The sequence below is a fragment of the Coffea arabica genome, chromosome 6c, assembly GCF_036785885.1.
Source record: "Coffea arabica cultivar ET-39 chromosome 6c, Coffea Arabica ET-39 HiFi, whole genome shotgun sequence".
Taxonomy (NCBI): Eukaryota; Viridiplantae; Streptophyta; class Magnoliopsida; order Gentianales; family Rubiaceae; genus Coffea; species Coffea arabica.
The window spans coordinates 7791629-7818078 of NC_092320.1; the positions used below are offsets into that span (position 1 = coordinate 7791629).

Sequence of the window (26450 nt, forward strand, 5' to 3'; positions counted from 1 at the left end):
TCCATGCCTGAAAGGAATAGAACATATGATATTATTATTATTGATAAGCATGCAGGCCAACTCTGACTTGAACGAGAACTAGGTTGACCATGTGATTTTTAATTTTCATCCTCACTTAATCACAGTAAAGGTGATAACATATATCTCTTCTTTATACTCTCTTTGTTTTTTTTTTTTTCCCCTTTTGAGCGGATTGTCAAACCAAATCTTAATCATCCCCTACAAAAATGTCAAAAGAAAACAGCTCCACAGTCGATTAGAAAGGCACCACTCTAGTCACGTCTTTTTACATACTTTGTGGATTTCGAAGCCAGTGGCAGACCCAACCCTCGCGTGCATGGGCCATCGCAGTTTTAGGTTGATTGAAATTTTCTAGCAAGAAAATGCCAAAAGGAACCAGATATCGATATGCACGAGAAGGCTTTTCGCAGTCCACCGTCTCGGTTCAATGCCCCTTCCAGCCTCTTCTTATATTGATGGTTTTGGCTGTGACTTTTTGAGTTCTTAAACCATCTGAACGAAATGCTGATGCAACCCACTAGAGAGCAAATTAATTAACATCATTAATCAAGACTTTCTTTGATCAACACTTTAGATGTACTGCTGATACTACATGACTGACATGAGACAGAGTTGAGAACCTGCTGGAGTATTAAAAGGGTTAAGACAGAAATGACAAAGAGAGATTGGACATCGGACCCTTCAAATTTAAACCTACCCCAGGCCTGCCAAGGATTAGTTGCATGAAGAGACGCACTCAATTTGGGGCCTTTCAGATACTTCTTCTGTGAAGGGTTCCGTCGGATGACACAAGTGGACCTTTAACTGTCATGCCAGCATATTTGCAGTGTTTGTTTTTGGACGGAACCACTTTGTGTGCAATTTGCAAAACCTTTGATTAGGATTGTTTACGGGATCGGTTCAGCTCGAACTCAGACCCCTTCCATCCGAAAAAAGCTCACCGAGCTTCAGGTTTAACTGGTTCGGACAGAGTTTGAACTTAAATGTTAGGTCTGAACTTAATATGAGTCGAGTTTTGGTCATATTCGATTCAAATTCGATTAAAACTCGGCCCCTATACGAGTATAATTATATATATATGTAAATTATATAAAATAATATCTATAATTTGAAATTATACATACTAGGACATAAAATGTTGATAATTTATATATAAATTTGTATTAATTCATAACTATATAATATATTTTATATTTAATTATGAATTTGGACCAAAACAGATTTGAGCACGAAACTCTCGTGTAACAATGTGAGTTGAGTTCGACCCTTTTAATATGAACCCAAAACCTGACACCCAAAAATTCATATAATTTGTGAGTCGCGATCGAATTTGCCAAACTTCGACTCAAAAAAGCTCAATTGACACCCCTATCTTTGAGGATTGAGGAAATGATGAGACCTCCTCCATTCATTGTTCTTTGCTCAAAGTTCATTTAAAAAGAATCTAAACTTTAATTACTGCGTTGTTGGTCTTGAGTAGTAGTACTTTTGATGCCATAGGGTCCCGACTGTCGGAAACTATCCGAGTTGGCTACCAAATTTGATAGCCTTTCATTTTTTTTTTTTTTTTTTGGGTTAATGTATTAAGACATTCTTGTTTGGTGCTAGTGAGTTGAAGAAAAAAAAAAAAAGCAAAGACATTGATGCATTTTGTGTCATGGACATTCGAAAAATATTGCACGTTTAAATTGTTCGTGACGTCGATGACCGACTAAGGCATACTTCTGCATATGGATGGGTAGCCAAGTCAGCAAGTAATCCATTAATCAGTCGACGCTGACAACTCGAGCATCTTCCATTAACGGATGTACGCTATTTCACAGTGGTTTCAGGACTTTATCTGACTGGTTTTTGTCATACAACCCCCCGTCCCCGATCCTTTGGCATTGCAGATGTAAAAGATTATTAATGCATTGACAAGTGATTGGTCTTAATATATTCAAATGAATAAACTACAAAGTTGAAAATTGTTTACAGTAGCATCAAACCTCACAGGAACTTTGACAGTGGATATGACGGGTACTTTGATAGCGGTTAAGTTAAATCTTCAAAAGAGTAGTAGAAGAAAGGAAAATTAGGCAACCCGAGTATCTCTATCCATCTCCGACCTCTCCGGGTCTCTCTCAAGTTTCCAGTTCCACATGACAGGCCACGTCCAGCTGCATCCGACTGACTGACTCAGCTGCGGGCCGACGATCGAGTCTTGCCTCCGTGCTATATTCTGTCGAATCTTTCCCTTCTCTGAAAAAATTCTTGCTGGAATATTCCATAATACTCTCGCATTTTCTTTTAAACACGCAATGGTCGCATCTGCTCGACGTTGATTATACAGGCATGTATCTGTCTCTTCAATTAGCTGATGTTAGCCTAATGATGTCGATTTAAGCTTTTGTGTTTGGCTTTTCTTTTTTTTTTTTTTTTCCTCCCCCCTAAAAAATGACAGTAATTAGATTGATATGTTTATCGTGCAATTTTTTATTTTTTGCGAGGTTATAAATATGCTTCTGTGAATGCACGTGCTAAGAGTTCTTCGTCTGTACATGTATTTGACCATTTTATATGGCGATTTATTTGTTCTTAGGGAATTTATGTCGTGATCATGTGAATTTCTGGGGGGCTTTTGTGTTTTTTTTTTGGGGGCGGGGGCGAACTATTCACCTATTTTTTATTTTATTTTTTATATTGGAGTCATTACGGATTCTTAAGGAGGTGTGTTATATGCCGGTTGAGAACTGAGATATTTGTTGTGGTGGTGGTGGTGGTGGAAGTTAGGCAATGAGCGTTGAGACAGAATGATGAGGCTGGTGAAGAATAAGCTAGGCAAGTATGAGCTGGGAAGAACCATTGGAGAAGGAACTTTTGCAAAGGTTAAGTTTGCACAGAACACCGAGACGGGCGAGAGCGTGGCTGTCAAAGTCTTGGCCAAGAGTACTATTCTCAAGCACAAAATGGTTGATCAGGTAACCAATTTCGGTTTCCTCTTCAAAATTTTACCTTGAAAGGGGATGATGCATTTCTTAAAATGGCTATAGCTGCATATCCCTAAATTACAGAGTTTTACTTTTTCCAGTTGGTGTCAGAATCCATTGTTGAATATTCGGATTATTGTATAGATAAGTAAAATATCAGCTGATTAAATATGTGTGTGCGCTTTGATTCGAAGAAAAGATAACATTTATGGGACTTTTATGGGCATTAAAGCGGAAATGGTAAGAAAAGGAAGACATTCTTTAATATACATGCAATGCCTTCCAAAAGTGAAATATTTCAATATTCTTGTCCAACTTTTTTGTGAAAGAAGAAGATTTAGTGAGAGTAAGAGCCCAAGAGGAAATTCATTTTCTTTTACTTGGGATTATATAATTTACCTAGACTTATGCATACAACAGTAAGTCGCAAATTGATAATTCTTCCACCTTAATTTGAGGTGAATCAACGTTGTGAAAGATTTCTTTTTTTAATGTATAACTTGTCTCTTCCTCTCAGGGTGGAGGAATTTACTGACTTGCTTACTCCTTTACCAGATAAAAAGAGAGATTTCAATAATGAAGATAGTAAGACATCCATACATTGTCGGGCTTCATGAGGTAAGCTTAAACTTTCCATGATTTACCGGAGTACCGTTCTCTCTGTCTATCTATCTATCTCTCTTTCTTTCTTTGTCACAAATTAAGAGTTCTGTGTATGATGCTGTCATTGTTCAGCTTGCCGCTTATATTTTGTATTTTATTTTTTCTTTTGTAGGTGTTAGCAAGCAAGACGAAGATATTCATTGTACTTGAGTTTGTTACTGGAGGAGAACTCTTTGATAAAATTGTAAGCCTTTTGCACTATAGTTGACACGTAAAATAACATGGTTAAAGCAAAAACTTCAAGCCTAAGATCATTATGCATAAGCCTTTTCTTGGATCGTGAATTAATAACACTATCAAGCATAAAATGCATTTGGATATTCGTTTCTGCAGCCAATGAAGTTCTCTCACAAGTAGGATTTACAGGTTTCTGTTATTTCTGTAATTTAAAGTCGAACTTAAGCTCTAATCTGGTTTCTGTTTGAATTTATTGACGTTGTTTTGGTCCACACAGCTTTGTTCTTCTGGTTGGCAACTTTCAGCTGCAACTCTACCTCAAAGTTCTTTTGCGTGAACAGGTTCACCAGGGAAGGCTTTCAGAGGATGATTCCAGGCGGTACTTTCAGCAACTTATAGATGCAGTTGCACACTGTCACAGTAAGGGTGTATACCACAGAGATTTGAAGGTTCAAAATTGCACTTTTTGACTTCAATATAGCAAGTAATATTTTTCCTGGTTTTGATCCTAATTTTTGAAAGTGTATCTTGGATCTCTAGCCTGAAAATTTGCTCCTTGATTCCCAAGGAAACTTGAAGGTATCTGATTTTGGACTCAGTGCACTACCTCAACAAGTAAGTAATGACCTAATCGATTAGCATTTTCTTGGATTTTAGCCTATATATACCGTATAGATGCAATTTTAGCTTCTCTATATTCTATGCGTATTTCTGTCAACTCTTTATTCTTTCTCCATTCGGTAAGTTGGGGGACACAGAAAGCAGTGGATATTCAACTAAACTAATGGTTCTATTCCTTTGCATAAATTCATTGGCAGGGAGTTGATCTTCTACATACAACTTGCGGAACTCCAAATTATGTGGCACCTGAGGCATGTTTCTTAAACTTCTTTTAATTGGAATTTCAAACTTGCAAGGTCCTTAAAGCTGCGGCAGGCTTTTCAGTATATCTTCTTTCTTTTTTCTCAATAGAACCTTTTCATGTGCCTACTGAGATTTTGTTAACTTTTCATGGGAAGGGCTACAACGATCCTAAGTCAATATTTGAGGAAGTTTGTTGTCTTCACAAGAAATTACATGTTTTTTCCTCCTATCTAAATTGTTCTGCGCATTCTTGTTCCTAAGTCTTTCCTAACCCAATAACTCTCTCAACACTTGTGGTTTGCCTTATGGCTTGAATTGAGCTTGGAGGTGAAAAGAGTATCTGCTTTTTTGTGCCTTCAGTCATTTCTTCTTTAATCTCTATATATTACTGCTATGCATTATTGGTTACATTTCATTTCATCTTGTAATCTCCTGGGAGTTAAATAATTCTATCTCTTCAGGTGTTAAGCCACCGTGGTTATGATGGTGCTGCCGCTGATCTGTGGTCATGTGGAGTTATTCTTTATGTGTTGACAGCAGGATACCTCCCTTTTGATGAGAGAGACCTTCCAACCTTGTATCAAAAGGTCAGCTACTGTTAATACTATTGAGCACGTTAAATATGCATGAGTAATATTGAAATAAATTTCAACTTACCAATTTGCTTTATAGAAGGTCCTCTAACACACCTTTGTGATGCATTTTTTTGAAATTCGTGGCCTTTTACTTTGTTGGAGGGTCACACAGAAGAGTGTTAGTGATCTGTATTTTATTACTTCATTGTATGTTTGGGACCTTTATATCTTGTTCTGGATCTGATTTGGCTTATCATCTCATGCTTAAGTCCCCACCTCATGTCATGCTTCTTGATGTCGATTCATTTATTTTGTTGAAGTTGAGCTTTTGTGAATACGTCAAGAGAGTTTTGAACCATAGCTTTGAGAAACTGTTTTTTAAATTTTACAGTAACCTAGCATAGGGAAGTCAAAACTGTTTCACAATGGATTCACATACACTGTGTTTTAGCGTTTCGACAAACTCATTTTCTGTACACGCCCAGTCGGCAGCCCATCTTTTCCCCCATGTCTATCTGCTTGTCCGTCTGTTGGCAGTGGAACCACATATACTGTGTCTGAGCCTTTCAGCAAACTCATTTCCTGTATGTGACTGGGTTGGTCTGGTAGCCCATCTTTTCCTTGATGTTCATTTGATTGTCTGTCTGTCTGTCTGTCTCTGTCTCTGTCCCTCTCCATGTTTTTGCTGACATAGGTATACCTTCCACCATGGTGTCTCTTCACTATTTTGAACATGTTTTAGTGTCTGCACTAGCATGTAAAATTTCTGACTTCCTTTTTTTGTATATGCAGATCAACGCTGCAGAATTTTCATGTCCATGTTGGTTTTCTCCTGGTGTTGCAGCATTGTTACTTAAAATACTTGATCCCAACCCTGAAACTGTGAGTGAAGATATCATATCTGCTTTTAATACAGATCATTTCTTTGTATTTAATACTAAGGTGGACCAGAAGTTAATAGGTCATTATTTGTCAATTCCTTTTATGTCCTTGTAGCTTTAAAATGTTAAAGTAGTGCTAGAAGAAATTCACCATAAAAAGGGTTGTATAGATCTGTTCTGACTTTATTTTGTTTTCACGAGGAAAATAATTATTTTGGAGAGCTAGAAATGTCAAGATGTGTTAGAGGCTACTATGAATGATCAAATGAAATTGGAGCAATAAAGATCCTGTGTTGTTATTAGGACATTGATATGCCAAATGAAAAATGTTCCTCACAAAGGCCACCAACTTTAATTCTCTTTTTGTGAAAGTAAGAAAGCAAGTTTCTTCTAAATTAGGCTCAGTGGAATGGATGAAGTGAAATAATTTTTTATATGCCAAGCTTGCTCTCTTGTATAGGCTAAGCTAGGAAATTTCTTGTCTTATTCTTGTGTATTTGGCCCTTTCTTCTTAACAAGCAAATAAAAGTAGCATCCTTTTTCGTTGCTTTGTATTTACTCTTTGCTTGCGTTGTTGAAAATCTTTACATTCCATTACATACTTTTGAAGTTTTACCCAATGAAATTAATGCATTCTATCTCTAAATTTCACAATTTTGACGAAATCAAGGTCAAGAAATGATACCAGTTTTATTTATCACTATACAGAACATTATAATAGTAGTGGAACAATTTAAGATGAACTGAAAATGAGGCAGAAAACTATATTGAGATGAAGCATCAAGACACAATGGTAGTTTGACAGATGTACCAAAATTTGTAGAGTTACATGGTAGATGAAAAGGTTTTGGATAAAAATAGAGTAGACTCGTGAAACGATTCTTCTGTGTCATTGATTGTCTGAGAGAGGTTTTACCAAATGTAAATGGAAAAGATAATCCACCCAAGTCACTGACAAATTTCTGTCTCTTCTAGTAATCAGAAAACACTTTTATGATGAAATGACACGAGATATTTAAAGCATGAAGAGATGCCTCTTTTCTCTGGCTCATATAATCTCCATACCATACAATGCTTGACAAGTCTGTATTGCATGTTTAGCTCATAAATGTCCCAGCATGTTTTGGTCTTGCTCACTTCTGAAGTGGTTTATTCTTGTGTACTGAAAAGTCGTGTCCAAACTTTGTCACCTGTGTTGGGATTTGACATCATTCTAATATGTGATTCCCTTTTATGAAATCTGATTGACTTCTTTATTCTGTAACTGAATCAATTGTAAATGCAGCGAATTAAGATTGATGGAATAAGAAGAGACCGATGGTTCCGGAAAAACTACGTGGCTGTCAGACACAAAGAAGATGAAGCGGTGAATTTGGATGATGTTGATGCTGTTTTTGATGACATTGAGGTTGTCTCCTTTTATATGAGATAAAAATAAATTTACCAAGCAAAATATGTAGCTTGGTAGAGAATTATAAATGAGGTTTCAACACACCTTTGAGAACATCTCATGTGATGTCTTGGTTTTGGTATTTTTTCCGACAATATTTTGTCTTGTGTTGCAACATCCTTCGATCTGTAGGTACTTACTGGAGATAGAATAACAAGATGCTTTTAGGACCAAGATTATCGATTTTTCTTTTAAAAACCTTTTGTTTTAGACCCAACAAAAGTTGCTTTCTTATTAGGTCTCTGGCTTTCAATTGGTTGTCTTGTTCTTTATTTATGCAGGATCACTATGTAAAAGAACAATCTGAAAATAAGGACAGTGGCCCTCTCCTCATGAACGCATTTGAGATGATTACTCTATCTCAAGGATTAAACCTATCAGTCTTATTTGACAGGCAGCAGGTAGACTTGTTTTCTCTTCAGCTCATTATCAATAGCAGAAGACAAAAGAAATCAATGGCTCATCAATTGCTAATTGTTTTTTTTTTTCCTTTGTAATGTTGACCATGGTAGATACGAACCAAGCACATCCCAATTGATTACAGCTCTGTTCCTTCTCTTCCTCTCCTGAATGTCCTTTCTCCAACTTCTATTTTTGCTGAAGGGTGGAATCGTCAAGTTGGGGAATCTTTGGGTTGGAATTGGTGATACGTTCCTCCCCACCTTTCTGAAGTCAGACACATAACACATAAACAATTACACACACACACACACACTCTCTCTCTCTCTCTCTCTCTGTGGGTGTGGTGTGTCTCTGCAGTTGCAGGGTTGACTTATTTTCTAGGAAGTTTCACCCTTTCATTTTGTACACCTATTTGACATGCTAATCCCAGTGCCTTCGTTTTCCATTCCCCTAACAATGCTGTACATTGATGAACCAGTAGCAATTGACTAAACATTTACCTGATACAGGACTATGTCAAGCGGCAAACCCGTTTTGTTTCACGCCAACCTGCTAAAGTGATAATTGCAACAATTGAAGCAGCTGGAGAATCATTCGGTCTAAAGGTTCATACACGAAACTACAAGGTACACGTTGAAGCATAAGCAAGTCCAACCATCAATATTTACCAGTATAACTATTGAATTCTGTGCTTGTCTTGGTTATAACAAGTTCTTTGATATCAGAGTTGATCAAAAGCACAAATGCCTGGTGAAATATTTTGATGCTAGTTAGAGTTAGATTTGTTATTTAACATGGCAAAGTAACCTGTTCGCAAAGTTTTTTTTTTTTTTTTTTAATCAACTTTTCACTGTGGCCCAAGGAATTTTACTTATTGTATTATACAGACAAGACTTGAAGGTGTATCTGCAAACAAGGCTGGTCAATTTGCTGTTGTTCTGGAGGTATTCCTGAATAAATTACTTCATACTTCTTTCAATATGAGGTCCTTGCTGGATCACAGGCCCAATCTATTGCCCCTTCAATTGTTTGGGAAGGTTGATGTTGGGCATAGTGAATTATTTTAGATAAGTTGCAGTAAGGGAAGAAAAATGGTCCACACACCCAAGCAGTTGGTGTACATGACTAATTCTGAATCTCTGATGTGAATATAGTCATATCCCCACCATTAACCTCCCAGAGAAATTGAGGAGCCCATCCCATTGGCTGTGGCCCACCATTGACTAGCAGCTTGAATCCTCTTTTCTGATTTAACTTTGCTTGGTATGTTAAGGTTTTTGAAGTTGCACCGTCTCTTTTCATGGTGGATGTCCGAAAGGCTGCTGGGGATACGCTTGAGTATCATAAGGTTAGCTTGTTTTGTCAGGCAAGTTTGCTTGTTTTCGCTAGTTAATGCTGCTTATATGGCTTATTTGTTGCAGTTTTACAAGAACTTCTGTGCTAAGCTTGATCATATTATTTGGAAAACAAAGGAGGGTGTTTCAGACACTGCTCTGCTTGGAACTACGACTCGCCGATCCGGTTGTGCAGGTGTGAAGCAGATCAGTTAGCAGCCCATCCCCATTAACAAGTACAACAAAGATATCAGCAAGTGGCGCTTGGGCTTTGATGTAGCGTCAAATCCAGTGCAGATGAATAAATTTGATGTAGCGTGAAATATGTAGCCTCCTGTGTGGGTACTAGATTTGTTTTAGTATTGCCCTGCGGTACCTGGACTTACTGGCTCTTTGCATGGTCCCTTCCAAGCTGCTTCCTTCAACCATAATTGTGAAAGGAGAAGCTGTATCCTCCACAAAATGACGTACCCAGCTCAAGATGTGTACATCGTGATGTATGAAATGCAAGGAAACTATCTTTTTATATGAACAATAGGACCATTATGTAAATATCTTTGGATTACAGGAAATAAGTAGTGTTCAATTTTTACTATTTTCGTTAGGGTTTATCATGGGGATTTTTTTTTTTTTTGTAGACTGTCAAGAACATAACCCTCTTCTTGGGCTTCGTGGATCATCCACCTCTTGGCAGAGTTTTGACTCTTGGAAGCAATCTATGCGGAATTTTGTACCTCTGCACTGTACTACTAGCATTCAACTCTCAAACTGGCCCCTTCCATGCTTCAATGCTTCATACAACACACAATACTAAGTTATTGTATGGCGGGAAGGTAGTGATGGTAGTGTTGTATGAACGAATGGTAGTTTAACAATTGAACGGCAGCAGTACGAGGAAAGGGGCAGAGTATGCCAAATTCGCTTGTGAATTTCCCTTTGTATCTATTGAAATTGCAAAATTTTGATGATGAAAAAAGAATTTACCTTTGAACTGGAAAGATATAAGAAATTATCCCTTTACGAAGTAAAACTTAGCCTTATAAAGCATTCCAACAAGACCAAAAAAAAAAAAAAAGCAAAAAGAATTCTCTTCCACAAGAGATGCGCTAAAAACTCTAAATTTGATTTGTAAATTATTTGGGCTCGATTGGCTTCAGTACTCAACCTAGTTGGGCTCGGTTGTACAATTACTCTGGCGTTTGATGTGCTTAATTGAACTCCACGGAAATTAGCGTGTTTGGATAGAGCATTTTTGTAAAGTTTTTTTTATTGCATCGCAATCACGTTTTTAATATTTTTTTTTTATCTTCTCAATCACTTTTTATTTTACGTATATCACATCATATAAAGTGCTATATTATTTTTTTTTATATACAATAATGTTATTCCAAATAATCTCCTATCCAAACACCAAACGTCTTGTCGGCTCCAGATCCATAGGTTGCTGGGTCTGGATTCTAAACCATATGTTAAGATGCCCATTAAGAAATAGCCTGCTAATTCACACCAGCTGATCCATTTTTTTCCCTCCTGCAACTTTCTTTGTTTTTTTTTTTTAATAAGAAGTAGAAGAGAAAGGTGTTATCATGTCATTGAGAAGTGTGGCAAGGATTTGCTATTACCAAGTTTATGTTAATCTAAGATGTCGTTTCTGTACTTTGTAGGATCGTCTTGAGTACAAGAGATGCTAGCTGATGATAGTAAAGTGATGGCCTTTTGTCTTTGAAATTTAATAAGCATTAGACTAACATGTTCCGCAGGCAAATTCGCAAGAATTGCGTTTATAGTCGGTCCCTTTTTTGGTTTAGAGTTCGGACGGATTTGTTTGTAAAATTTGACTTTGATTATCAAAATTCTAGGTATGCTTTGGGGAAGACCTGAACCTTCCTTGATGACAAGCATAATAATAGTACTTACTGTCTTTAATATTCTTCTCTCTCTCTCTCTCTCTCTGTGTGCCCGCAAGTTAAGTTTTACATCTTAGAGCTGGAACAAGACAGAGAGGAGTAATCTCAGAAAGAAAGAAATGGGGACTGCACTAGTGGATTAGGTTGGTTGAACAAATCCCTGAGATATCCGTCAATGCATTGAATCTGCAGGCAGGCAGGCACGCAGATTCAAGCAGATATGGAAGGTGTAGAAATGTCAAGCCCTCCAGTCCTAGTTTTGAATATTAAAATTTGCTGCAGCAACCTTAATTTAATGCTGTCGGGTTCTTGATTTTTATTGTGATGCGGCATCTTCTTCACGTTCATGAAAGCAGCCACTGCTCTCTTTCCGACTACTAACCGTGTAGGAACACCCTCCCCCCCCCCCCCCCAACACCCAAACCACAAAAACCATTAAAAAAAAAAAAAGAGGAGAAAAAAAGTTGAACCTAGTAGAGTCGCATTTGCTCATCAAGGAAAATCTCGCATTCAAAACATTATTATTGTCATGATCATGGCCGGTGGAAACTATTCAAAGAACACAACATGATTTTACTACCACTTGAAAATAAAACTTGTATAAACAGACAGACTGAAACACAATTCGCACGGTGTCTCGTAGTACATAGAGGACTCATGGTACACAGATCAAAAGCATGGAAGGAACCTGAAAACAATAGGGACCCGACAGACCCTATCAAAAAAACAAGGACTATGGCGATGAAAAACAACCAGCGAGCTGGTCGTTGCGGCAAACAAAGATGAACTAGCTACCGCTGCCAAAGCCCCACGAAATCAGGCACTCGTGCTCCAGAACCTGCCCCCCAGAGCTGCCACACTCAGTGAACTCCCAACAAGAGAGCTCAACGCCTTTTAACATTATTACATATACATACATAGATTGTTGACCTCCTACTTGAATCCCTTATAACTGGATGAGCCAGAAAGGAATCTTATTCAAAGCACCAAGGACGAGAAACGCATGACCAGCTAAAACATGCAGAGGGGAGGGGACTACAACCCTAGAACCTCAAACTCGAGATGACATGTAGCTATGAGTGGAAACCTGAAAAAAGGACCCAGTAACTGTATGATTCTCAGCAAAGCCATGGCTGTCGAAAGAGGCAGTCCCGACCAAAGGGGGAACTAAAAGAGTTGCAACAGGCCGCCGTTCAACAAGAAAAGGGAGCCTGCTAAAAAGGTTGAAAAGTAGTCGCCATGGTTTGCTGGAAAATGACCAAGAGCTACCAGAAGTCTCACTGATGATGGCCTAAAAACTGGTTTCGGTATGCTGCTACCTCTCTGAGCCAGATGTACGAGGCTGTGTCACATATGCTTCTACTTCTTTTGCAACCCATTCGGATCAACATCTTTACAAACTCCTAGTCGCCTGGCTAGGAGAGGATATCACATCTCCACAAGTTTTCAACCAGCCGTTCAATACTACTGCTGCTTATGGAATTGCAGTGTTGGAGATTTAAACCAACCAAAGTCTCGCCCAATTTTTTAAGATGAGGCAAGCTCCTGTTTGATACCATGGAGCAACCGGATAACGAGAGGACTTGCAGATTTAGGTGCACTCCATTGGACAGGGCAGCAACACCAGAATCAGTGATGGAACACTTTGAAACATCAAGATCATTGAGAAATAAACAACTGTCCGCTATCGCTACCAAGCTTGCATCAGTAACCTTCTTGCAACCCTCAAGATTTAGTAACTCAAGTGTTGCACCGTGGAGCTCAGCCAATGCTATAATTACTTTGTCCGTCAAGATTCCACAATCACTTAGATTCACCTTCACAAGTGACTCGCAGCTCTCCAGAAGTGGGAGAAGTGCAGCATCTGTTATTCCACAAAGCCCACTAAGATCTAAGTGATGCAGCTGGGGACACAGCTTCCCCACCAAAGCCAAGCTAGTACTGTTAAACCATGGGCAGCTTCTGATGGACAAGGATCGAAGAGATTCGCAAGGTGAAAGGGCAGGAGTTTCTGAAGGCATGCTCTTGATTCCCATGCACTTGACAATAGAAAGAGACTTTAATTTTGAATTACAGTTTGAAAGCGCATTAAGAATTCCTGTTTCAGTGATCCTGTTGCACTCCTCCAATTGTAAGCACTCGAGAGATCCAGCAGCCTTAGCAAAAGCCACCAGCCCATTATCAGACACAAAGCAACACTTACGAAGACACATCTGCCTCAGATTTGGACACCCCTTGCCCAATGCTTCGAGGCTCAAATCTGAAGTCCCCCTACATGAAGTAATAGTTAAAGAAGATAGCATCTGTAGACCCTGAGCATTGCCCATAACCCAAAAGCCCTTCTGGCTCACATTTTGAAGTCCAGTTAGCACAAGGTTTGTGATGGACTTGCCATAATGACCAATCACAGCCAGAGAGAAATCTGAGATATTTAGAACTTGGAATTTCACCTTTGTCAATGCAACTGAGGCTGATGATAAGAGACCTGCAACCCCTTGGTCACCAATAAGAGGGCAGTCCTTAATAGTTATTGATTGAAGCTTAGGACAGTAACTTCCAATAGCTTGCAGGCTCTCATTCCCGATATTTGAACATGATTCAATAGTCAGAGCACTTAAATTTGGGCAATTCTTTGCAACTGCAGCTAGTCCCTTGTCAGAGATTGATGGACACTGGCAAAGGTCAAGTTTCTCTAATGAATGGCATTCTCTTGCAATCTCAAACAGACCTTCGTCCCCAATAGCTGGGACATTCCACAGAGAAAGTGCCCTCAGGGAAGGGCAACCATGGGCAATTGCTGATAGACCATTATTTGTAACTCCACGAACAGAGTTGCATCCCCTGACTGAAAGCTTACCGAGTCCTCCACGACAAGCAGTCCCAACAGCAATAGCAGCTAGTCTAACATCTGTTGCCTTCTTTCCTTCCAAGGACCTTGTAAGGTAACCATTGCACTGTATTTCCATGTCTCCATCAGCAGAGTTCATTTCCACATCACTTTCTGTTTTCTTCACTTCTTTAGTAGCTAATTGTTCCTGAGGGCTATTGCTCCTGCAAAATTCAGAGTTGCGGACACTACTTAAGAGCATGAGCCAGCGTTTGGAAACACAAGCTGAGGCACTCCTCTCTTGTGCTCCAGGAAGGCGTCTAAAGATCTCAAATAGGCACTCGTCAGGAAGAGTTTCAATGGAAGGGTTCCGCTCTTTGTTAAACAAACGACTGTCAACAGCATATGGTGCGCTAACACGTGAGCGTTTTCTAGGAGGGCAATAAACATCAGCAATAGATAGCACGAGCCCTGAATCAGCAGAACAGATTGACCGCCCAGTGTAGAAATCATCATCACCTGCAACAACATGACAGAACTAAATATCAGCTACTTTTATGATATTAATGCACAACAACACGACAACAACTAGTTATCAGCTAATTTTCTCGCTAAATGACAGGAATGGAATATCGGCTATGATTTCACATCAACCCGACAACTAGTTCAGCTAATTTTCCCGCTAAACAACAGGAACAGAATATCAGCCATGATTTCACATTAACCTACGGCAATAGGTCAACCACCAATCAACTATTTTTTCCCTATAAAAACCCCTATTCTGGATCTATCAAATTTTCCTAATAAAGAAATTTCCAAATGCACTTAAATGGATATAGCAATGAAAGCAGCTTCATGTTCAGATTTGCAATTTCATTTACTAGTTCATCTCTTTACAAGCAAACAGATACTAAATTATAGTGAAAACTAATCTTTGTTCCTTTTAGCTGATCAAAATTAGGTCACACAACCAAGATTATGTTATGCATATCGCAAAGAGTGTCACAACAGAAACTATGTTCAAGTATCGTTAACTAAGATCTTCAGGGAAAAAATCCCATCATGAAGAGCTTTATATGATTTTGACAGTACAAGTAGCACTCCATATCATAAATTGTTCAAAAGCAAAAGAGTAATACCACACATCATCATTCAAAAGCAAAACTGGATTCTCAACCAAAATAAGATTATCTCCAACCACAACTAGATCACAAGTCATACATATGAGTGATGTGAACAAGGCAGAAGAAAACATAAAAGGCATTAAAACCCAAAAAGATACAGCATTACTATCCACAAGATGATAAGCCAATCTTAAACTGAATAATACTACTTATCTAAATCAAACCTGATGCACACTCCATTAATAGAACAAATGCAGAAACCAGACAAGAAAAGATCAAGACTATAATTTTAATCTTAGAACCCAAGAATCAAAATTCATCCAAATAAACAGGAACGTGAAACAAAAGCTGAAAAAGAGTCAAAACCAACACATACAAAAAGTTTTTCAGAAACTTACCACCATAATTAACAAGAGCAGGCATGGTTGTTGTTGTTGTTCACTAGAAAACCCCCGAGGAAGAGCAAAAAAGATTAGACTTTTCACCAAAAAGAGCACAACCCAGATCAGATCTTCAACCAAAACTTGCATTTACAGAAAAACAAAGCTGAAGACCTCTCAAAAAATAACCCCACGAAATAGTAGGGCAAAAAAAAGATGAAGAGAGTGAAAGAAAGAAGGAAAGAAGCTTGGGATGAGAGGACTTTCTGGTTTGCTTCACAACAGTTATCGATGTGAAGTCATGTTTATATATACAGCTGCTAATATAATAATGCCACTGTAAACAGATGGAGTCAAGTCTTTGGATACATTGATAATAATGCCACTGTATTTTGGGTGAGGTGTCAAGTCTTTGGATACATTGATGGAGTCTATTGAGGCTGTGTGCTGCTGCTGGGGAGGGAAGGCCAGTCCAGGCCAAACCATTGCCTCTTCTTTCTTTTCTTTTTCTTTTTCTTTTTCTTTATTCAAACACAAATTCAATGAATCCTTCCCGAAAACCGGATTGCTCGGTTATTCCTGGAGGCCTGCCACTTGTGTTCAATTTGGATACCTCCCCCCTGCTTGCCCACGTCTTTTACCGGCCACGGGCTGCTTTTTCTTTTTCTTATGTCATCCCTATTTTGTGCAACCCATCTCGCTCTTTTTGGCTTTTCCTATGGAAATTCATCCTTACTTAGAAGTCCCCCTTTTTTTTTCTTTTTTCTTTTTGTAGTTAGAACGCCTAATGTTGAGTGTTTTGTTTGGATTTTTTTTTTGTTTTCAAGAAAGTATTTTGGTTGTATCATAAATATATGTTTTAAATTAATTTTTTCCATCTTTTAAACTATCTTTTTTCTCATATTTACATCACATTTCAAAAAAATATTATAATATCATTTTTTAAGATATTAACTTCTTAAATTTTTCACATTTGTTTCTGCTTAGCTGGACATGGTTTATATGTTATTAAGAGTGTTTGGATACCAAAATTATTTCAAATAATATTTCGCTTGCATCACAAACACATTTCCCAATCTACCTTTTTATATTCCCAATCACCTTTTTCTCTCATACAGCATATCATAAAAAGTATTACAGTAATTATTTCAAATAATACACTATCCAAACAAACATGCAATTTGAATTAAATCACACTTTTCATCTAGAAGATGATGTATCATTTTTCTCCGAAACTTTCTTTTTCAATCCTCTTAAATATGTTACTATTTCAAAAAAATATTAAATTCCTTTTTTTATTTTAATAGCTGGTATTCCTTTCCTAGAAGTTTTCATTTCAATACTGCTTTTCACCCTTAACTAAAATGAATTTGAAGCACAAATTATGTGAAAAAGGATACTACAAATACATTTGTGTTACTTCGCGAGCCTATTAGGTAGAATGTAAGTTAATGCAATGGAGAAGTTAAAACGTGTTAAATTTCAAAGTTGGTAAAAACGTTTAATTCACTTTCTAGAAGATGAAGCTCTAACAGAGGAGGTCAAGTTCCTACCAATTTCATTTACCTCCCTGAAGATAAACTCAAGTTCCTACCAAGTACCCCAACTAATCCAAGATATGGCATGCTAGTATTGCCAATCATGTTTTGGTGTGGTATCGTGGTTTTTTTTTTTTTAAAAAAAATAAATGTAGAAACTATATTGATTCTTCAAAGTGAAAAGAAAAGGAAAAGGGAAGAAAAAGAAAAGTGAGAAAAACTTTGCTTGGATTGAAGGTTTTCGTCGGAAAATATTATCGTTTTCCGTGATCACATTTCCCTATCACCTTTTTCCCTCACATATATCACATCGGTACAGTAATTTTTCCATGAAAAATGACGGAAAATGCAATCCAAACACAACCTTAATTTGGATCGTGGAACAGGAAAAAGAGAGGGAAGAGATTCGGCAAACATTTGAGTAGACCAATTCTATATAGATCATGTGATCCAAAATTTGTCATGCCATCTCAACAATTCTTGAATTGTTGGTACTACAAAATTTAGATCACACGACTTACAAAACTAGGTATGTTCAAGTTTTTGCCAAGAGAATTAAGACTCCACTTGCGCTATTGTCAAAGGTGTCACTTAGAGAAAGATTCAACTGCAATTTTGATAACAACTCTCAGCCGAATAAATGATGATAAAATTGGAAATTGGGGTTTATGTTTCAGATGAGTTAGAATGCTCCTAATTCCGTCGATAGCAAAGTAAACAATAGGTTATGCACAATGTCGTCAAATAAATTGAAATACATGTACTGTGTCAACGTATATAAGATTGACATAATATTTATTATAAGGACGGTGAGTCTCAATATATACCTGATGGATTTTTCTTTTTCTTTTTGTTTTAATTTTCTCCAATCAATGGGCTGTGTCCACAACCCACAACCTTATAAGGTAAAACTTTGGGCGTGACAAAGTTAATTACAGCGACCATACAACTTGAAAATCTTAAGCCGTACTAATAAACCAGTAACAGGTAACCTAATCAATCAGAGTCGCTGCACTAGAAAGTGAAATTGTGATCATACATTAGCTCAATGGCCACCACCTCTCCTGATGGGGGTGAGTTGTCTGCTTTTTATGGATAATTCATTTGGTCTCGTCAAGCTTTCTTAGGAGGTGGTGTCCAGTGGAGCCTTTCCTTCTGGGTCCGAAAAAAAAAAAAGAAGAAGACGACAGGGATTGGCGCGCTGGAGTTGCATTCATTCTTGGATGATAAAATGCCTTCCTATTTGCAACTTGTAAAGTCAAGTGGTCAGTACACCGCATTCATTCGTTCCCCCCGAAACCAAAAGCAGGTCTGCAACTTGGTCCTTTTATAACAGCAACTCCTGTGACTAATATCAGGCCATTTTAAATTCATTTAACCCTTCTTGATTTGTTTTTATTAACGTTTAACTCACTCACTCTCCAATCTTGAGAATGAAACAAAGTCATTTATGGCCTGGAATTGGGTAAGATTTGCATCAGACTTTTCTGGGAATCTGGACTGAAATTTCAGGGAAAAGCGTGCTGTTTAACTTTTTTTTTTTTTTTTTTTTTTGTATGTGAAATTAATTCCAAGTTTGCTGGTCCAAAGAAACAAAAGAAATATGTTTTCACTATATGCCGGGAAAAGTTTTGCAGCTCGGTAACTCGATGATTTATTAGCGTCTGGTGCCAACAAACAAACATGTCTCTTTTCCGGGAAGAAGAGGGGGAAACAAATTAACATTCATGGAAGAAATTAGGGTTTGTTTCGACGTGAACACATTTTTCAATCATTTTTTTATCTCATATACATCAAATAATCGCTATGGTAATTTATTTTAAAATAAAAAAATCCAGTCGAATCATATGAGATGAGTTGGTCAAGAGTCGAGACATTTGCCTGAAAATTAGACCTACACTACACGTTCAAATGTGAAACACCACTTGAGTAAAAGTCCAAGCAAGGTTAAAAACCCGGGATCAAGATGGCACGAATGAATTAAATTGTATGTGACTAGGTAGTGGGGTGAGAAGAGGTCTCGACTAGCTCCGCGTTGAACACAGGCTTTTCTGAGATTATTATTATTATTAGTCATGTAAACCCAAATAAAAATAAAAAACCATCTTGTCGGCCGGAAGAGAAGAGGATTATTAGTCAGTGGGGTAGTTATCAGAAGGACCATCATACATTTGTCTGGTTCCAGGGAATAGAAGAGTAAAACCAACAATTCTCACTCTTTTCCCGTTTTTGTTTTTTGTTTTTTTGTTTTTTTTTTTTGCAGCAGAGAAGTCATCCGTCCATAAAAGTCGTCTCAGTTAAATGAAATGAACCAAGCTTGATTTGTTGACTTGAGAAAACCAAACAGCAGCCAAAATCCCTCCATTTTCTCGAGGTGTGTGTACTATATGGGCGACTACGTACGCAAGAAAGAAAGAAAGAAATTTGTGTTGGTTTGAAGTGAGACAAAACTACAAAAAAGTTGGTTTAGCTGGCGGTGGTACGAAAGAAACGAACTACTGTCCCACGTCACATATGAAGTTTCGGTGGGGGCGCGTTTTTGTATGGTACAATGAACTTGGTGACGATGAATCAAATTGCCAATTTGCTTATCACTTTTTTTGAGAGAGAAGAAGAGAGGAGGAAAAAAAAAAAAATAATAATAAATTGGTGGGGTGTCAAAAACAAAAAAGTCCACACTGCAAATCTGCATGGCCGAAAATAACACGAAAGAAAAGGGGGGCAGCAACTAACCATGCCATAAGAGGGTCATAATGTTCAATGCACCAGGATGGGTCGGGACTTGGGAGGGTAAGAAAATAGTAGCGAAAAAGGTTTAAAGTTTTGTGGGCTACTGTTTCTGTCCGTTCCTGTTTCAGACAGCCGGTCTCTACACGCGTACCTGATCCTGATTTTGGACCTGTCCATGTATGTATGTATGTGCCTGTGATATGTTTTGATTGAGACATTCTCTTACTTTTCTTCCCTTTGAATTCTTCAATTTCTTCTACGCTTTTTATGTAGTTGGAAAAAATTTTGTACCCTGCCCTGGCAGTTTTTCTTTTTTCCGGACAAAATTGTACCTCTCAAAGAACAAAACTGTAATTTTACCTCTTTGTCCTTGGTAACTCTTGGCGATTACTAGTATGGATCTTTTGGGCTAATTAATTGTCCTCCGGAGCATTTATTCTGGCAACAATGAGTACCAACTCACTGCCAAATAATTGAAGTTCATAAAGAAAACACATCCAAATTCTGTCTTAGCTTATTACACTATTTGAAGAATATATCTTAATCCGCACTTTTGATGCATCGATCAGCTTCATCATCACCATTAGTATTGAAACTCCTACAATGTATTGACCCAGTTTTCGAGTTATCCATTTGGTGGTGAATTTGATTAATCGGCTTTGTTTGGATATCAAAAATTTTCAAATAATAATATTTCGCTCTTATCATAAATATATTTTTCAACTTATCTTTTATGTTTGTTAACTGTCTGTTTATCCCACATGTATTGCATCATAAAAACTGTTACAGTAATTATTTCAAATAATACTCCGTCTAAATAAACCCGCTACTATTTTCTTCCTCATCAACGCAGCAAAATTTAAAGCTAACATGCCAAAGTATAGTCAGCGTTTCAAAATCAGAAAACTAGGGATAAAAAAAAAAAAAAAAAGGCTGTTCTACACTTGCTGCATATATGGCCGGTCAGCAACAAATGCATTGGAGCACACAGAAGAAGAAGGTGTGGTCGGGTGGATCAATTTGGTCCACGCAATTTGTGTTGATTAAAAGATGTGGGTCGAATGATTAGTGTGAAAGACTCATATAATTAATTAAAAGGACAGAGTAATTTGCAGCTCGTGTCAGAATGTACGTCCAGAGAAAATGAACAATGATAATAATCGTACGTCGAGAGAGAATGAAAGTCATCGCTCGCGTCAAGGCCAATCAATCAAAACTCAAAACCCAACTTGCTTGCAGCGGTGGTCTGCATTTCATGCAATTAATACGCTAATAATGTGACAGTTCTTACGGGATTCATGAATTGCTCCTTAATTTGGCTGGTCACCAAGCAGGCGGAAACAGTCGGAGAATTTGACATCCATATCTTGAGATGAGATGTTAGCTGAACTCGTCCGCCGTCCTTGGTTTTGGATGTCCTATCCCTCTCTCGTTCATGAACTTGAATCCTCTCCATGTTGGACTTGGACCCCATGCATCGTTTTCATTGCAGATGGTTAATCAGTAGCGAGTCTTTCAGTCTTAATTTCCGCCCAGGGGCCCTGAGATTTGAGCTCTCTTTCCATACAAATGCATTCATCATCAAAGCGTGAGAACATGCATGCACACAAAATTCGTCATCGTCATGCTGTACATCGTCTCTGCCATGCAAATTCTGGAGCGAGCGCTCTGTCAAACTTTGGAAAGTTCTGCTCAGTGCACTTATCCCCTAAATCAACGTGCAATTAACTTTTTCGAATGCGGAAAGACAGTTAAAAATTAATACTACATATAATAATAATAATGTGGTTGAAAATGTATAAATCCCAAAATGCATAGAATCTTGTAGGATTCTACTTATGATCATGAAAGCATGAAACTGTATTGATCCTAGCTTTTGCCTTATTTTACAAATGTATATAAGAAGAAAGAAGGAATGGTAATCCTATTTGCTCAAATTTGTGCATCGGCCACCAAGTGGTACGTTTTAAGGTGCGATATATATTTGGCAAAACGTCTATGTACATATATATATATATATATATATGTATATATGAAATCGGTTCATTTAATCAATCGCTTTCTTTTTATTAGCTGCCATGTTTAGTTAAAGAGAGTTAATGGATTAATAGATATTTGGATTTTAACTCTTTTTTAAACTAATTTTAATTATTATGATTTCTATCTAACTTTTATCTCGTTCAATAAAAATGAATTACTTTGCTAGCCCACACGTGTGATTTTTTCATTAAATTTATCGACTTCGCTGAAAGCTGAAACTTCGCTCATGAGAGAATCAATTGCTACACTTTTTTTTTTTTGGTGTTTAACTAAAAGCAAATAATATGTAATTAGAGGTGTATAATCATTTTAAAAGTATAATAATCATCTCGAAGCAAATTTTTCATTTCCTTTTTTCTATACATTGCAGTTTATTGATAAATATTATCATGTTATGATATTATGATTTTTATAAAAAAAAATTGCAATGTTAGTTAAATATCTAGAATACAATTTTCATTATCTGACCAAAAATTATTTACTTGCATTACAAACACAATTTTCAACACACCTCTTTCTCTTTCCAATTATCTTTTTATCTTATACCACAAAAAATACTACAGTAATTATTCCAAACAATCTCCTATCCATACACCATGATAAATATCTCAGAATAAACATGTAAAAATATCGTTGATATCTCTTTCTTGAAATGTTATTATCCCTTGGTTCATAACAAATCAAAATAAAAGTATCCGAAAAAACAAGTATAAATTAAACTGACTGTACATGGCAAAATATTTTGGCAATCTCAAAATCTTGTTCAGGGCATCGCGCGCAAACTCTCCACAGTTTTGGCAAAGCAGTCTGCCCCTCCAAATCTTATCAATCCGAAGCCGTGACAAGCGGGGGCGCCTTCCTGCAACAAGGCTGCAAATCTTTACCTTCACCTTAAAGAAAAGAGCAATCGTTTTCGTATGAGAAAATGTGACATGAAACGTGTTTATGATCCATTGAATTTTCGCGCTGTGGAATATGGTGTGTGCATTGAATGTAAGCTTTGCAGGGCATGACATTCAGCCTTACAGGTCCTTCTCAAGAAATGGGCAGATATTTTTTTTCCCCCAAAAAAAAAAAAGAAAAGAAAAAAGTACTGACAAAGGATGATTAGGAAGGTAGGTATGAAGAAGAAGGACGGGAAGGGCTAGGATGGGTTCAGATTCAGTGGAAGCTCTGCGAAATGTTAATAAATCTTATCACTTACCAGTTCCCACTTGTGTTGTAGTAAATCTTAAAAAATATAACCATGGTCCCATTGGCATTATGCACAAAGAGGGCCAATTCAAGGAATCTAATAAGTTGATCGAGATGGATATTCAAAAAAAGATGAACCGCGAGTTTGGTTTAAAACACACCAACTTGGACTGTTTTGCTAAATGGGATCTTGAAAATTAATCAGTTTTTCAAATTTGAGTTAGAGACCTTTTGCTATACGTAAGTAGCAGTGCCTTTATGTTCAACTGCATGTGTAAATTGTCCACCTGATGACCGGTGGTGTACAGGCAATTTTTTGCCGGCAAGGGAACCAATTTGCTCCTCCTCCGCATCAAAATTGATTGATTGATGACTACAAGAATCTAGGACCAATATTGTTAGTATAGGATGCGTAGCAGCAATGCCGGACTGCCCCCCAGCTTTCAAGTTTGACGAGTATTTTCTAAAACGTTTTCATGTATTTCTGGTCAGTACGCCGTTTTATGATTCTTGTGATAGATTGCAGCAGCAGCAGCTAGCGGCATTGATGGCAAGATATGCAATCGTATTGGATGTGTCGAACTGCAGCATTGGCCTTTCTTTTTTTCTTTTCTTTTTTCAATAATTAAGGAGCGTATCTTAATCTGATCAACACTACCGGAAATGCCCCTATATTATATATCAGTTTCTATCAACTAATTCTCTCTATTCTTTGGGTAGGGTTACTTTTAGTTTGGTTTAATTCGGCTGCAGGTCTTTAAAATAGAAAACAAAAATTATTAATTATTACACGCAGCCAGCCCCAAATGACACCTTAACTTGCTGTCACATTCCAAAAAAAAAAAAAAAAAAAATGAAAGCTCTCGATCATAAAGACTCCATGAACAAGGCAAATATGTGCAGCTGTCAAGTGAAGAGTGTCAGAAATCAAAAGAGTGCAGATTGGTGCATGGATTTGGAGATGCTTATTGCTTAACCCAAAAGCAAAAGCGATAGGAATTCCTGCACTTGCAGGTTTCAATTCTATTAAATCCAATCCACGTTGCGTTCAAAACCAATTCTATCTATTATAGGTGCTTGCATGCATCAAACCTTTTGCGTTGATTTTTTCAGAAAATTTTGTGTACATCATAAAGTGATTGTTGAGTGATCGCTATCTAATCTAATTTATAATCTTCTGTGAAGATGTGATGGGATCCTAACTTAACACAAATTGAAAAAGAAAAATATCCGTATGACGCTGGATGATTTCACGTACAGCTAAGCAACTGAACATTAATAAAATTAAGGGTCCGTTTGTTTCGGGTGAAAATGTTTTCCAGGAAAATATTTTCCTCATTTCCCGTGTTTGGTTGTACAAAAGTTACTGAAACCATTTTCCTATGTAAAATATTTTCACTCATCTTATGGAAAACAACTTCCCTTCCAAACTTACTGAAGTTGTTTTCCGAAATGCATGCATCCCGCCTGTAGTATGTTCCAAACTTACCGAAAACATTTTGTAGTATGTTCTTTTTTTTTTTTTAGTGTAAACAGGAGAACTCGAACCGAAGACCTCTTTCTTACACTCCCTCCCCTGTACCACCCAACCCAACCCAACCCTCCCCTAGTATATTCAAAATAAAAAAAAAAAAACCTCATCCTGCTCATCCTATGCTAGTAATTAATTATGTATAATAGGGACATTCTTTTCTAGAGAAACTTTTAGCAGTGAGAGTGCAAGATATATGTCACAATAAGCATTGCATGTGATTGATATTTGACACTAAATGGCCAGCAATTTGTTTATTGCTTGAGGAGATATTTTTTATTCATATATACATTTTTCCAAGATTTTTTAAAGTTAAACAATGAGATAAATTTTCTTATTTTGCATGGGAAGAAGTATGTAGTTATAATGTGTAGAAAGTAAAGATAGAGATAAAAGTGAAAATATTTCAAAAGTTAAACAAACACCATAAAAATGAAGTAAGAAAATATTTTCAATAAGCTAACCAAACACCTGAAAATGATGAAAGGGAAATGATTTTCATGGAAAATTACTTCCACGCAAGGAAAACATTTTACTTCCAACCAAACAGACCCTAAGAAGAGGTTCCAATGGCGTATTGAAAGAAGAGAAAACTAAATTAACGGCAGAAAAGAAAAGCTTTGCAAAAATACTACTCTACTATATGTGCACAGGGAGAGAGAATCAGCTGTGTGAGTCTTGAAGCACCTGAAAATCCAGCTATTCCTTAATTAACTTGTAATCAATCAATCAATCAAATTGCCATTGATACTACTACATCTTTTTTATTTGGTATTTTCACATTAGCTTATAGTACAAATAAAAGGAAGGATTAGATAATGAGGGAGCGGAAGGGCTTTCAACGAAACGAATGTACAGGGCAAAAGACAATTGCTGAAGACACGGGAATTCGTTAAATTGGTCAAATGGGTTTTGTTGAATTTAGGAATTGGAGTTGAGAGAGACCAGATTCAATGTAGTCTTCATTGATAAAGATCAACTTGTTTAAAAATACTCCTTCGCTTGTCCTGGCGCGGGTTGGTTGGATAGTATAAATAAAGACAATACAACAAGAAGGTTTGCTTGCTTTATTTTATGGTACTACTACTCCTACTATTCTGCCCCATTAGTTGCTTGTGGTACGGCACCCGCAATCTAGATCCTTTTTTGTTTTGGCTTTCCAGCCCAGCTTCACGGTTTGAACCCCGTCAGGCAAGTCAACTTGAGAAAACGAAATTGGGCATACATCAATTTCCCAGTAGCGAGGGATTCCAGCAGTTTAGCAAAATTAGAACTCAAAAAAACGTCTAGTGGTTGAATTTGTGAACCAATGAAAAAGCAAATACCACTCACGGTACGCATTTGTTGGTTCACAGAAGTGAGAAAGGAAGGTCCACTTGCACAAGTTTCATTTTTCACTCTTTGGGCCTGCACCAAATAAATAAAACTGAAATAGAAAGGAAAAAGGCAGTGCTAAATTCATAGCACCCAAAAAAACATGAAGAAGCTTAGACGTAAGATGCTGCTTCCTGTTCTTTAGTTCTAACCACCACTTGCATAAGAATGCAGAGAGGAAAAGAGAGTTTGAGATCACCCCAGTTCAGGAGTAGTAATCAACCATCCAGCTTAAATGATTAACAAACCATCACCATTTAGCCCAGACAGCAATATGCCGAATCTCACTCGCCTCATCTTAAATTATTCATCCTTTTAGGAGCACTTCAATGATATTTAACACACTCTAATAATCAATAGTTGCGGATACGTAATCGCAGCTTAACAAAAAGAATGCGATAAAAGTTGCGAGCATTAATCATAGAGCCAGATGAACCAAAAGAGAGAGAGAGCATAAGAAACATATAAA

General features: G+C 37.3%; 2 protein-coding genes across 5 annotated transcripts; one reads left to right on the forward strand and one right to left on the reverse strand.

Annotated features, from left to right (window-relative positions):
• The first annotated feature begins 1874 nt into the window (after positions 1-1874).
• On the forward strand, positions 1875-10069 carry LOC113692698 (CBL-interacting serine/threonine-protein kinase 24). 4 transcript variants are annotated; one of them, XR_011815790.1, is made up of 15 exons: positions 1875-2353; positions 2794-2981; positions 3546-3608; positions 3766-3837; positions 4172-4279; positions 4371-4445; positions 4649-4702; positions 5156-5281; positions 6062-6151; positions 7436-7558; positions 7882-8001; positions 8113-8243; positions 8512-8628; positions 8890-8946; positions 9276-9319. XR_011815790.1 is itself a non-coding variant. In XM_027211189.2 (15 exons), the coding sequence occupies exons 2-15, from the start codon at positions 2814-2816 to the stop codon at positions 9550-9552; spliced, it is 1377 nt and encodes a 458-aa protein (XP_027066990.2). In that variant the 5' UTR covers positions 1882-2353; positions 2794-2813; the 3' UTR covers positions 9553-10069. The 4 variants fall into 4 exon arrangements, 3 of the variants coding, with proteins under 3 accessions (XP_071908691.1, XP_027066990.2, XP_027066991.1); XM_027211189.2 differs by lacking the exon at positions 8113-8243 and adding an exon at positions 9424-10069 and having other exon boundaries at positions 1882-2353; positions 9276-9350; XM_027211190.2 differs by lacking the exon at positions 8113-8243 and adding an exon at positions 9424-10069 and having other exon boundaries at positions 1883-2353; positions 3508-3608; positions 9276-9350.
• Positions 10070-11795: 1726 nt separating this feature from the next.
• Positions 11796-16094, reverse strand: LOC113694003 (EIN3-binding F-box protein 1-like). Its single transcript, XM_027212832.2, has 2 exons — positions 15593-16094; positions 11796-14589 (listed from the first exon to the last, which is right to left on the reverse strand). Exons 1-2 carry the CDS (start codon positions 15615-15617, stop codon positions 12659-12661), a joined length of 1956 nt encoding a protein of 651 aa, XP_027068633.1. The 5' UTR covers positions 15618-16094; the 3' UTR covers positions 11796-12658.
• Between the last annotated feature and the right edge of the window lie 10356 nt (positions 16095-26450).

Coding starts and splice junctions, on each gene's coding strand:
- LOC113692698 (XM_027211189.2), top strand. CDS start 2,814: ATGATGAGGCTGGTGAAGAATAAGCTAGGCAAGTATGAGCTGGGAAGA. Junction 8,629..8,889: donor TTCATACACGAAACTACAAG/GTACACGTTGAA, acceptor TGTATTATACAG/ACAAGACTTGAAGGTGTATC. Junction 8,947..9,275: donor AATTTGCTGTTGTTCTGGAG/GTATTCCTGAAT, acceptor TGGTATGTTAAG/GTTTTTGAAGTTGCACCGTC.
- LOC113694003 (XM_027212832.2), bottom strand. CDS start 15,617: ATGCCTGCTCTTGTTAATTATGGTG. Junction 14,590..15,592: donor TGCTCTTGTTAATTATGGTG/GTAAGTTTCTGA, acceptor ATGTTGTTGCAG/GTGATGATGATTTCTACACT.